The sequence below is a fragment of the Salvelinus namaycush genome, chromosome 10 (assembly GCF_016432855.1).
Source record: "Salvelinus namaycush isolate Seneca chromosome 10, SaNama_1.0, whole genome shotgun sequence".
Taxonomy (NCBI): Eukaryota; Metazoa; Chordata; class Actinopteri; order Salmoniformes; family Salmonidae; genus Salvelinus; species Salvelinus namaycush.
The window spans coordinates 22,246,573-22,259,005 of record NC_052316.1 but is presented as its reverse complement, the minus strand read 5'-3'; the positions used below and the strand labels follow the sequence as shown (position 1 = coordinate 22,259,005).

General features: G+C 44.6%; 1 protein-coding gene across 1 annotated transcript in view; it reads left to right on the top strand.

The window, feature by feature from the left end:
- The window catches only part of agbl4 (ATP/GTP binding protein-like 4), a 182,547-nt gene that overhangs the window by 127,309 nt on the left and 42,805 nt on the right, over positions 1–12,433 (top strand). The window contains exon 4 of the mRNA XM_039001677.1: positions 8,650–8,744. Within this exon, the coding sequence (XP_038857605.1) occupies positions 8,650–8,744 (95 nt within the window). The remainder of the gene's footprint in view (positions 1–8,649; positions 8,745–12,433) is intronic.

Genomic DNA, 12,433 nt, shown 5'->3' with positions numbered 1-12,433 from the left:
GTCTCTGCTGCAGTGCAAAAATAGATAGACAAATAAACATAATTAAATACATCATAAACATGTCTCAGCACAGGAACAGGATTCCAATCTGTGAGAAATTTGGGCCCTCTGAAGATTTCATTGGAATTTAATGAGCCGCAGAATATAAATGAAAAATGTGAACATGTCTGATTAACCTCAGCATAAAGTGTGTAATAGGTTGACAGATAGGCTAGAGATCATTTGCTCAGGTACCACTGCAGTCAGGAGTAGGAGGTGGCCACGTTTCACAAGCTCAAATTATTGATAAGGCTAGTCAGAACGCTCTTTTGCATGTTATTAGACTGCAATCAAAATAACATTTACATGTTCATTTATGTATATTACCCTCTTTTCTGAAGAGATGTGTCAGCTCCCTATACTTAAATAGAAATCTATTCCACCATTCAGCATGTCTCCTAGTCTCCTAATTTTTTTTACTGAAAAGTCATAGATCAAATGTGGTCATATAAAACATAATTGCAACATCAAATTGATTGAGTTGCAACCTATGTCTTAGGCCAGTAAATTTCCATTAGGCCTAAATGTACAATCTGTAGTTTTATTGACATGGTAGGACTGATGAAGAGGGTTTTTGCATGAGCAAAAATAATTTATAAGTCTTACGTAAGTGGTCTTCTTATTGTTCTGACATTATAGTCTATGTCCAATCACGTTAGTACATTCTTGGAATTTTATATGAGTTACACAGTTTAGTCCACTCCTGTTCTCTATTCAGTTTTTAGCCCAAAGGAGGGTTTAGATGCAACTTTGCTTATTTAAGGACCTGACCCTGGAAAATACCCCCAATTAGTGGGAGAATGAAACCATTTAATTGCATTAACATAATGCCTTCTAACGATCATTATGTCCACCAGAATAGTCATGATAATAAAGTAATTACTATTTTGAGAGCACAATTAGCCTCACACCTTTCGGGTGCTATAATTACAACCCATACATATAGATGGGTAGTCTCTGTGACTTGGCCTGTGGAGAAGTTGGATGTAGAGACACCAGATAGGTTGTCAGAGACCAGCCAGTCAGTATAAAGATGTTATGGTGTAGTGACATGGTAAGAATGCCCTTCAAGAGACAAATTGGTTTTTCTGTTTGCGTGAATATTTGTGTTGTTTTTCACACTTTCTCCATTAGAAAAGCTTTTAGGAACAGAGGCAGTTGAAATAGAGAGAGTGAGGTGGTATGAGGGAGAGAGGGAGGAATGAGAAAAACAGATTGGTTTTCATGCCTGGTAGTCAGCGGGCCTGTAAATCTCCCAGGAGCGGTCCGGAAGACAGCAGAAGGTTGATAGTCATCCATCACTTCTGACAATTCCAGCGCTCTGGAGTGGGCTTGACGGGGGACCCTGAGCAAAAATGCTGCAAGAGATGCAAGAGATAGAGAGAGCTGCTAGACTGAGCAAATTAACTCTGCCATGTTTAAAGCAAGAGGAACATCAGTTGGCTCTGAATTAGGTTTATTCATTTCTTGATTTGACGATCTTCTTGGTCCTCCTCCTGCAGCAGGAGACTGTTGTCTGTAGAGGCTGTCATTAGTTCTAGCCTGGCCGTATGAGGTGAGTGGACCTGTAGGACTGGCAGCTCTTCTAAATCATACAGGAGGGAATCATAGAGGGGAAATGCTTCAGTAGGAGAGAAATAGCCAGGTTTCCTCAAGAGACCAGAGATTGTACTTAATATTTAGAGCATGGGCATTTCTCTTGCCAAGGTGAATATATTAAAAGCATGGGCTGTCAGTATGCATCGCTCTGCTCTTTACTTGTGTGGATGTTGGAGAAGACACATGTTTGATAGGGGAGGGTTGTGTGAGCACAGAGATACTTTGTGGCACACAGATATCAATATTCCTCATATTTATCTGGTTAAGGGTTTATCCATCTGAAAATTCAGCTGGCGAGAAATGAAGACCAGGCTAATAAAGATAGCTGCATGCTCACAGCATGCGTCAAAGCTCGCTGTGTTTTATTGCCTGAGAGCTATCGAAACACTCTCCCGATTACATTGGAGGCAGTGGAGTCATATCTGAAGCAGTGTGGCAAGCTGACCATGGAAAACATACACACACACAATCAATACATTTAACGCATTCAAAGTATGCATACATATTCACACTGTATATAAGCATTGTCACGTTCGTCGTATGAATCGGACCAAGGCGCAGCGTGGTATGCGTACATTCTTAATTATTATAAGAACGAACACTGAACAAACGAACAAAATAACAAAACGAAACGTGAAGCTAATATGAGTAGTGCAGACAGGCAACTAAACATAGAACAAGAACCCACGAACACCAAAGGGAAAATGGCTACCTAAATATGATCCCCAATCAGAGACAACGATAAACAGCTGCCTCTGATTGGGAACCATATCAGGCCACCATAAACATACAAAACCCCCTAGACAATACAACAACTAACGTACCCACCCTAGTCACACCCTGACCTAACCAAAATATAAAGAAAACAGATATCTCAGGTCAGGGCGTGACAAGCATCTATTAGGCTACATATGGTAACTTAGTTATATGCTGTATATATATGCTTGAAAATGCGCCCATAGCGCAGTAGTGCCGAGTCTGTTATACAAAGTATTTTAGCAGTTTTATATTATTATTGCCTCAGCTGTAGAAATGTCCTCAATAGGTTAATGGAATGCTTTTTGAACTCAGAGGGTATTATTGTCTCTCTATGTCTGACCTTCTACATTGTCTGGAGGATATTGAGCTTGACTGTCAGACACTCAAAGGAAAGGCCTAATTAAACTTGTTTGAATCGTACATGGCCATACAATGGATTTATAGATTGCCTTTCACGTAAAGACCCAAAGCGTGAACTTCCTGGTTCTCTGGATAAATAATAGATACCAATACAAAAGGCTGTGAATGCCTATCCAAACAAAAGGTCTGACTGCTGCTTTAAATGACTGTCACCGTTTCCTGTAATCTGATAGCTCTGAAACAAGACTTTTGAATACATATTTTTTTGAGAAGGAAATTAAAAGCTGACATTTAAAGGCTACCCAGCAGGTCTTCAGATCAATAGTTAGGTATCTGAGACTTCACATTACTTTATTTTACAGAGGACATTTCAAAACAATACAAAACCCCCAAAAACAACATCCTATTTTTGCTTTGTCCATGTGAAGCTCAGGTGGCGACAGGAAGACAACAGAAGATGCCACTGACAGTGTAATATTTTTAACCTGAGGTCAGCGTCCCCTCCACAGGCCGCCACCCTGAGCTGACATTGGCAGCTTGTGAGCGTACTGTCAGGTCTTCCAAAGCAAAGAGCTCTCCTGCTCCTGCTAATCCCCCACAGGAGACAACCCTGTCCCTCTGCATCTTGAACTCATGGCCATGCAGTTTTTTTTTACAACCGGTGTGATGAAGGGAGGTTAACCACAGGTCATGATTGTGTTGCGTTAGACAGGACCTTCACCTCTGGGACCAGTAGAGTAAAGCCTTGGGATTGTAGTGTTCTGACTGTGTGAATCCTCAAAGGCATACCCCATAGCACTAAAAGCGTGAAATGTAACCCTTGCCGTATCTTTAGGCTGAGGTCTAGCCCTATGTTTTATAGGGAAGAACTGTTGCTGGCGCCCCTGTGTTTCCCCTCTGTATTCCTGTCTGCCGTGGCATCAGGGCTGTCAGTCACTTCATTGTGAATCTGATGTTGGCCTGGTGGTGATGCTTTTCCAGCGATCGACTGATCAAAGCCTGCTGGAGAGGAACAGGTAGGCTGCCACGAACAATAAGCCTGGGTGTCTGTGATGACTGGAGACACACTCTTTTCACGCCATTTCGCCCGGTGGGTGGTGCTGAAGATTTCAGCGCGCATACGGGTGCACACCATATACAGTCATTGGTGCACACATTGGTCGAGAACGAGCCAAGCACTTGCTCAAGTCCGGATCGTAGAATCTACTCAACACACCGCTAAGCCATAGAGTACTGGTTGGCTAAGCCTAACTACAGTAATGGATGTTATTCTGTTTCGTCAGGGAGCCACAAAGATTAAGTAAACAATTGTAATCGCTGAATTCACGTTATGTTTCCTGTTTCATGCAGCCACAGAATTGAAAGAAGCTAAACAAATGATTTTGTATTCGAATTTTGCATCGTTTTAAGTAGAGAGATATCATTCACACAAAGTAATGAGACTGGGTGTGTAAGTATACCTCCAGGATAATATGGTAAAGTTGGCCTCATGTATAGGCCCTCAAACAAATAAATAAGACCAAGGACATACAAAATCCATCAGATTAACCGGTTTTAATTAAGCCAGCAACGCTGATACCAAATTCATTATTGTTAAGAAAAAAAAAAAAATATCACATTGGGAGAGATAGAGAGATGCTCACACACATAGAGCTAATGCAGCTATTTCTACTACTGTACAACTCACACACGTATCATGCATATCAATGTATTTATACATGATCATTGATCATACTGACCTGAAGTATTGGTTTGCTTTTTTTTGTAGTTCACATCAGTCACTGAAAAGGGAGGGGTAAAGGGTAGGCTAGGCTCAGTAGTTCTGATCTTGTTCATCTAAACACAAATAATTCATCTCATTGATTGAGAGTATACAGGTATTATTGCATGATGACTAACCAATCACAGTGAAATTAGATTCAATCTAGTCATATTTTTAATTCAGGTAAATTTAGTAGAGTGGCTTGATAGCGGCATTGACATTGTTGGTTGGCTAGTAAGCTAAACTTGACATTACACAACGTTCACTTTTGGGAAAACTGGTCCAGCCACTTGGTAACTAGCTATCGTTAGTTCAAATAAAGCAATTATGTACTAATATGAAAATGCAATTGTAAACAATAACTTATAAACCCATCATAGTGATGTTGGTGAAGAGGTCAAGAATGAGGTCCCAAGCGGAGGGTTCTCGTTGAACATGGACGCGCATCTGACAGTCCTTGCACTTTTAAATCCACGCCCACTGTGACGTATACTGTAGCACCGCCCACCGTGCGAAATGGCGTAAAAAGAGTGTTTCTAGTGATGACTGAGGGGCTCTTTGCTGTGTACTGTGAGCCAGACAGACACAGATCCACTGGTTCTACAGTTCTGTATGTGTTCCATAGAGGGCAATGAGTCACTTCCTGTTCACTCCCTAGACCACTTAACTCTACTTAGTACCCATGACCCTTGATTCTCAATGTAAACAAAAGTGTCTACCATTCAACTCTGAAGTCTGAATCATGATTCATCATGTTTTGCTGCACTTCCCTGGATCTCTCAACTTGCACTTCTAGCTAGCTAGATCACATGTTGTGTATTTTTGTTCCACTGGTAAAGGGATTGCATTGTCCATATAGACTACCACCCCATTAAGAATAGTCTCTTTAATATTTCAGTGCTGGTTTCAGTTCAGGAGCTGGCCTCACTGTGGATTGATGTGTATCAAAAGACAGCATTTTGCACCCAAACGCTGTTTGACATAGAGCTATTTTAGTGTGCAGCCTGGACTGGGTTATCAGTGCCTGGCCTGGGAGCTCTGAGTGCTGTGTTTCTGTAGAGGTCAGTGGTTAGGTGAGGGCCACACTTCACATTCACTACCCTGATGCCTGTCAGGGGCAGCAGGTAGCCTAGCGGTTAACAAGCTGACTAGGTGAAACATCTGTGTCCTTGAGCAAGGCACTAAACCCTAATTGCTCTTGTAAGTTGTTCTGGATAAGAGTGCCTGCTAAATGACTAAAATGTTAAATTGTTTTGGGGGAATTGTTTGGGAAGCTACTCTGAAAATATAGTTGACCAAGCTACCAATTATTTCACACTGGAAGAAGTTGAGCTACACTAAAGCTACCTTTTTAGAAAATATAGTTTACTACATTCAAACTACTTTGTGATAAATTATCATAACTAAATCTGAAATGTCATAGACTACACATTGCAATAATAGATCACTCTGGGGTCAGATGTTAACAGAATATGTAATTAAGCCTATTAAACACAAAAAGTGACAATTAGGCAGGTCTGATTACGTAAAAAAATACGTCATCCATATTTTATTTTCATTTAACAAAAGAAGTGTACTTCCAGTAGTTAGCTACACCGCTACATGGCAAAAAAGTAATTAACTACTGAAAACACCACCAAGATTTGAATTTAGTTCAACTACCACCAAGCTACGACAATATGTAGTTGAACTATATGTAGTTCAAAACTCCCCAACACTGCTTCCTTCTCTGCTGCTTACAGTCAACACATTGGAGCTAGATCAAAACATTCAGAAATGTATGAGATAGTACTCAATGTAGAATTTCTTGTTTTTTATTCATTTTACATTATTTCGCCAAAGGTTTCGCCAAAGGCAGAAATCTTCAACGAATGGTTACATAGTGGTTACACGGTGCTTGTATCATGGTGTGTGCTGCAGGGTGACAGAGAGACACCTGTTTGGGCTCCGCTCTGGCAGTGACAGGGACATAGGGGGGTTTGACATGCTTCATGGAGATGACAGCTCAGACAGCCTGGATGTTAATCTGTTCAAACTGTTCAATGTGTAATTACATTTCCAGGACAGTGCTCACCTCACCTAGGGAGACGGGCACCCAAATTGGTCCTGGGTGTAGGCAGAGTTTATAACGAGAGTGGTGGGCCTACAGCACCCAACCGCCAGTCAGTCTTCATGCGTGTGATGAGTGGGCTCCAGGCAGCGTGGGCCACACAAACCACTTAATGACCCCAAAATAAAAAGACTCTCGAATTGGACTCCTCGTTCGTCCTCATCTCAATCTCCCATTGGCCTCGATGATGATGCTGTAGGACTCTGCAGACTGGCAAGGATCGCTGGAGAGCCACTCCTCATGGTAGCTAACACAGCTAGCACAGCTAATACAGCTAGTACACCTAGCACAGCTAATACAGCTAACACAGCTAATACAGCTAGCACAGCTAATACAGCTAGCACAGCTAAAACATCCAGATGTGAGCCGCAGCATCAGCAGTACCAGCAGTTTTTGGATGTGGAAAGATTAATGTGTGCATAAGCACAGAGAGGCAATCAGGGCTAGTGATGATTTTCCATTATAAAGGACAGGGACACATATGAGCTATGATGCAGTGTAGGGTACATGTGAGAGGCTCGGTGTCGAAGTGGATGATGAATGATGACCCTCCAGTGTAGATCTGTCACACTCATGCCACTTCTGCTCCCTGTTAATGCCAGTGAAGGGTGAAGGTTTAAAGGCTTAAGAAATTCAACCCCCCAATGATGTGATCAATCTGAGAGCCAAACCTTACAGCAGCATCAGCACTGTACTGTAGGCCTATATGCTGTGGTTTGGTCTACTGTTTTTTGAACAGTCGCTCAGTTTCTCCATCTACATGTTGTATAAATTCCCTCACAGGTATGCTGGCTGGATGATTAACTTTCAGGCATGCATGCTGTTGCAATGAGTTTGGACTATAATACAGTGAATCTGCCTAGATACAACACCATTGTGCATCATGCAATGAAATCAATAACAGGTCTCTATGTTTATGGGTCTCAGTGAAATATGACTTCAAAGAACACACTGTCTTCTCTTCCTTGTGTGAGTCTTCATGTGATCTAGTGTTGAGCTTGAAGAAGAGGGAAGGAACCTCTTTAATCACCTTGTCTTAACAGAAGCACAGAGACTGTTGCAGCCTGCCTGCTTTGGTGGAGTACAGAGCTCCCCCTCGGAGTTCAGACGCTTAACAAATAGATTACAGGCATGAGACACAGCCACTGAATAAGACAATCTGAATTGGAGAAAAAGAAGAAAGATGACCAATGTAAGGCAGAGAATGAGGATGTATTTGCCTGAGGAAAAGCTGAAAGTAGGCTGGCAACAGATGTGCAGGGCAGTAAAGTGTAATTGAAATGCCAGCAGCGATGGTCTTATCTCCACGGTACAGGAGCCTGCTGCCAGTCTGAACATCAGTTAAATGTCATTTTACCTAAGTCTGAATCAGCCTGCCACAATCCCTGCTCCTGTGATGGCAAGGAGGCAGGGGGAAGAGGAGGGGGTGTTGTAATAGGATTTCAGTAGCACACAGTTCACTTCCACCACCTGGACTTAGTTGGTAATTTGATATGGTCCATCAATAGGATTCATTTACTGCATGGTGATATTATTATCATTATTTATATATTTATTATTCTCTCCTCCTCCATATTTCTTCCCCTGATTCTAATCAGGGATCCTGGCGGAGGACGGGGGTCCCAGTGCATTTCCTGGGAGAGTAGGAAATATCCCTCACTCAGCCATGAATGAGGGTTTTAAAGCCAAGCTGGCCCCATGGTAGCCTGTCTGTTTCAGCATGATCATCTGTTAGGCCACCATTTCACCATGCTATCTGTTGACAGACATGTCCAGTCTTTTCATCTGTACTTTATAGTGTGTTGTACTATAATGTATTGAAGCTCACTTTCTTATCTCTACTCTGACATAATAATTAGTCATTATATACGATTGATGAGTGGTGTGTTGGCATCATGAACGTTCCTCTATTTCCCTCTCAGTGCTCTCCCCTTCTGATATTTCTACCTTTTCATATCATCCCCTTTTTCTTGTTCTTGAATTCTTCCAATCTAATGGAATGTTCACGTTTGTCTTTCAGAGGGTGATTTTCAACATTGTCAACTTTAGCAAGACCAAGAGCCTGTATAGAGATGGCATGTCTCCAGTGGTGAAGTCCACCAGCCGGCCTAAATGGTACGTTTACGGTTTTCAAAATAAAAAATTTAAACTGCACGTTTTGGAACATGACATGCGATACAAGGACCTTTATGATGAAAGCTTAAACCCACACATTAACTGAGGTTTTACTTTAAACCTGAAACCTTCATGTTTATTATGATAGGAAAACCTACATGTAGTCAACCTCAGGCCATAACAGATCGATCCAGCTTGTCCAAACTGTCAGAATCAGAGTCATCTAACAGGTGCATAAAGGGGCTGTTTGATCTCACCCCTAACACGTCTTTACCAACGCAGTAGGTAGTGGTTGAGGGCAGATTTCTAGATTTGAACTTTTTCCAAAGTACTACTTGCTTGTTTATTATTTAGTTGTGCTAAAATTGTTCTGCTACAACCTGTTCAACCTGTACCTCTAGTTTTCCAGACCTTATAAATAGTGTTTGAAGTTGTGAGATTGGATATGTTGCTAAAGATGTTCCGTTGCCATGGCAGCGATGTCCTGGTAGTTAGAGGGACAGTGACAGGGATGTTGATTAGAGAATTAGACATGAGGCAAGAGCAGTTACATACAGTACATAACGCTTTGCGTAGACTTGGACCTACATAGGCTTAATGTTCTCCTGTAACTGAAAACTTCTCCTCTGTGTCACACTGGTCTGTGTCAAACATAAGGCCCCTTTACACCAAGCTCAACTAAAATGTTTGTTGTCATTCAACGAGAGACAAATCGTTTTTATGAAGAAAAATAATATTTAAGAAATACTGAACCAAACATCTTAGACATCTTAGGTTAGATGTAAAATTGTGGGACTAAAATTTCCTCAGCTAAAACGTCAACATTTATGACAGATTTCTTTAGTTATCTTAGATTAATTTTGACTATTTTGAGGACAAACATTACTATTGCCACTTTTTTCTCATTTTTCAAGCAAAGGTCTTTTAAGGGAGTATGCGAGCGCACTCGTTCGGTTCACCTAGCCGAGTTCGGCTAGACACCAGCCCAACCAAAGCATGTGTTCACCTAGCCGAGTTCGGCTAGACACCAGCCCAACCAAAGCATGTGTTCACCTAGCCGAGTTCGGCTAGGCACCAGCCCAACCAAAGCATGTGTTCACCTAGCCGAGTTCGGCTAGACACCAGCCCAACCAAAGCATGTGTTCACCTAGCCGAGTTCGGCTAGACACCAGCCCAACCAAAGCATGTGTTCACCTAGCCGAGTTCGGCTAGACACCAGCCCAACCAAAGCATGTGTTCACCTAGCCGAGTTCGGCTAGACACCAGCCCAACCAAAGCATGTGTTCACCTAGCCGAGTTCGGCTAGACACCAGCCCAACCAAAGCATGTGTTCACCTAGCCGAGTTCGGCTAGACACCAGCCCAACCAAAGCATGTGTTCACCTAGCCGAGTTCGGCTAGACACCAGCCCAACCAAAGCATGTGTTCACCTAGCCGAGTTCGGCTAGACACCAGCCCAACCAAAGCATGTGTTCACCTAGCCGAGTTCGGCTAGACACCAGCCCAACCAAAGCATGTGTTCACCTAGCCGAGTTCGGCTAGACACCAGCCCAACCAAAGCATGTGTTCACCTAGCCGAGTTCGGCTAGACACCAGCCCAACCAAAGCATGTGTTCACCTAGCCGAGTTCGGCTAGACACCAGCCCAACCAAAGCATGTGTTCACCTAGCCGAGTTCGGCTAGACACCAGCCCAACCAAAGCATGTGTTCACCTAGCCGAGTTCGGCTAGGCACCAGCCCAACCAAAGCATGTGTTCACCTAGCCGAGTTCGGCTAGACACCAGCCCAACCAAAGCATGTGTTCACCTAGCCGAGTTCGGCTAGACACCAGCCCAACCAAAGCATGTGTTCACCTAGCCGAGTTCGGCTAGACACCAGCCCAACCAAAGCATGTGTTCACCTAGCCGAGTTCGGCTAGGCACCAGCCCAACCAAAGCATGTGTTCACCTAGCCGAGTTCGGCTAGACACCAGCCCAACCAAAGCATGTGTTCACCTAGCCGAGTTCGGCTAGACACCAGCCCAACCAAAGCATGTGTTCACCTAGCCGAGTTCGGCTAGACACCAGCCCAACCAAAGCATGTGTTCACCTAGCCGAGTTCGGCTAGACACCAGCCCAACCAAAGCATGTGTTCACCTAGCCGAGTTCGGCTAGACACCAGCCCAACCAAAGCATGTGTTCACCTAGCCGAGTTCGGCTAGACACCAGCCCAACCAAAGCATGTGTTCACCTAGCCGAGTTCGGCTAGGCACCAGCCCAACCAAAGCATGTGTTCACCTAGCCGAGTTCGGCTAGGCACCAGCCCAACCAAAGCATGTGTTCACCTAGCCGAGTTCGGCTAGACACCAGCCCAACCAAAGCATGTGTTCACCTAGCCGAGTTCGGCTAGACACCAGCCCAACCAAAGCATGTGTTCACCTAGCCGAGTTCGGCTAGGCACCAGCCCAACCAAAGCATGTGTTCACCTAGCCGAGTTCGGCTAGACACCAGCCCAACCAAAGCATGTGTTCACCTAGCCGAGTTCGGCTAGGCACCAGCCCAACCAAAGCATGTGTTCACCTAGCCGAGTTCGGCTAGGCACCAGCCCAACCAAAGCATGTGTTCACCTAGCCGAGTTCGGCTAGGCACCAGCCCAACCAAAGCATGTGTTCACCTAGCCGAGTTCGGCTAGACACCAGCCCAACCAAAGCATGTGTTCACCTAGCCGAGTTCGGCTAGACACCAGCCCAACCAAAGCATGTGTTCACCTAGCCGAGTTCGGCTAGGCACCAGCCCAACCAAAGCATGTGTTCACCTAGCCGAGTTCGGCTAGGCACCAGCCCAACCAAAGCATGTGTTCACCTAGCCGAGTTCGGCTAGACACCAGCCCAACCAAAGCATGTGTTCACCTAGCCGAGTTCTGCTAGACACCAGCCCAACCAAAGCATGTGTTCACCTAGCCGAGTTCGGCTAGGCACCAGCCCAACCAAAGCATGTGTTCACCTAGCCGAGTTCGGCTAGGCACCAGCCCAACCAAAGCATGTGTTCACCTAGCCGAGTTCGGCTAGACACCAGCCCAACCAAAGCATGTGTTCACCTAGCCGAGTTCGGCTAGACACCAGCCCAACCAAAGCATGTGTTCACCTAGCCGAGTTCGGCTAGGCACCAGCCCAACCAAAGCATGTGTTCACCTAGCCGAGTTCGGCTAGACACCAGCCCAACCAAAGCATGTGTTCACCTAGCCGAGTTCGGCTAGACACCAGCCCAACCAAAGCATGTGTTCACCTAGCCGAGTTCGGCTAGACACCAGCCCAACCAAAGCATGTGTTCACCTAGCCGAGTTCGGCTAGGCACCAGCCCAACCAAAGCATGTGTTCACCTAGCCGAGTTCGGCTAGACACCAGCCCAACCAAAGCATGTGTTCACCTAGCCGAGTTCGGCTAGACACCAGCCCAACCAAAGCATGTGTTCACCTAGCCGAGTTCGGCTAGACACCAGCCCAACCAAAGCATGTGTTCACCTAGCCGAGTTCGGCTAGACACCAGCCCAACCAAAGCATGTGTTCACCTAGCCGAGTTCGGCTAGACACCAGCCCAACCAAAGCATGTGTTCACCTAGCCGAGTTCGGCTAGGCACCAGCCCAACCAAAGCATGTGTTCACCTAGCCGAGTTCGGCTAGACACCAGCCCAACCAAAGCATGTGTTCACCTAG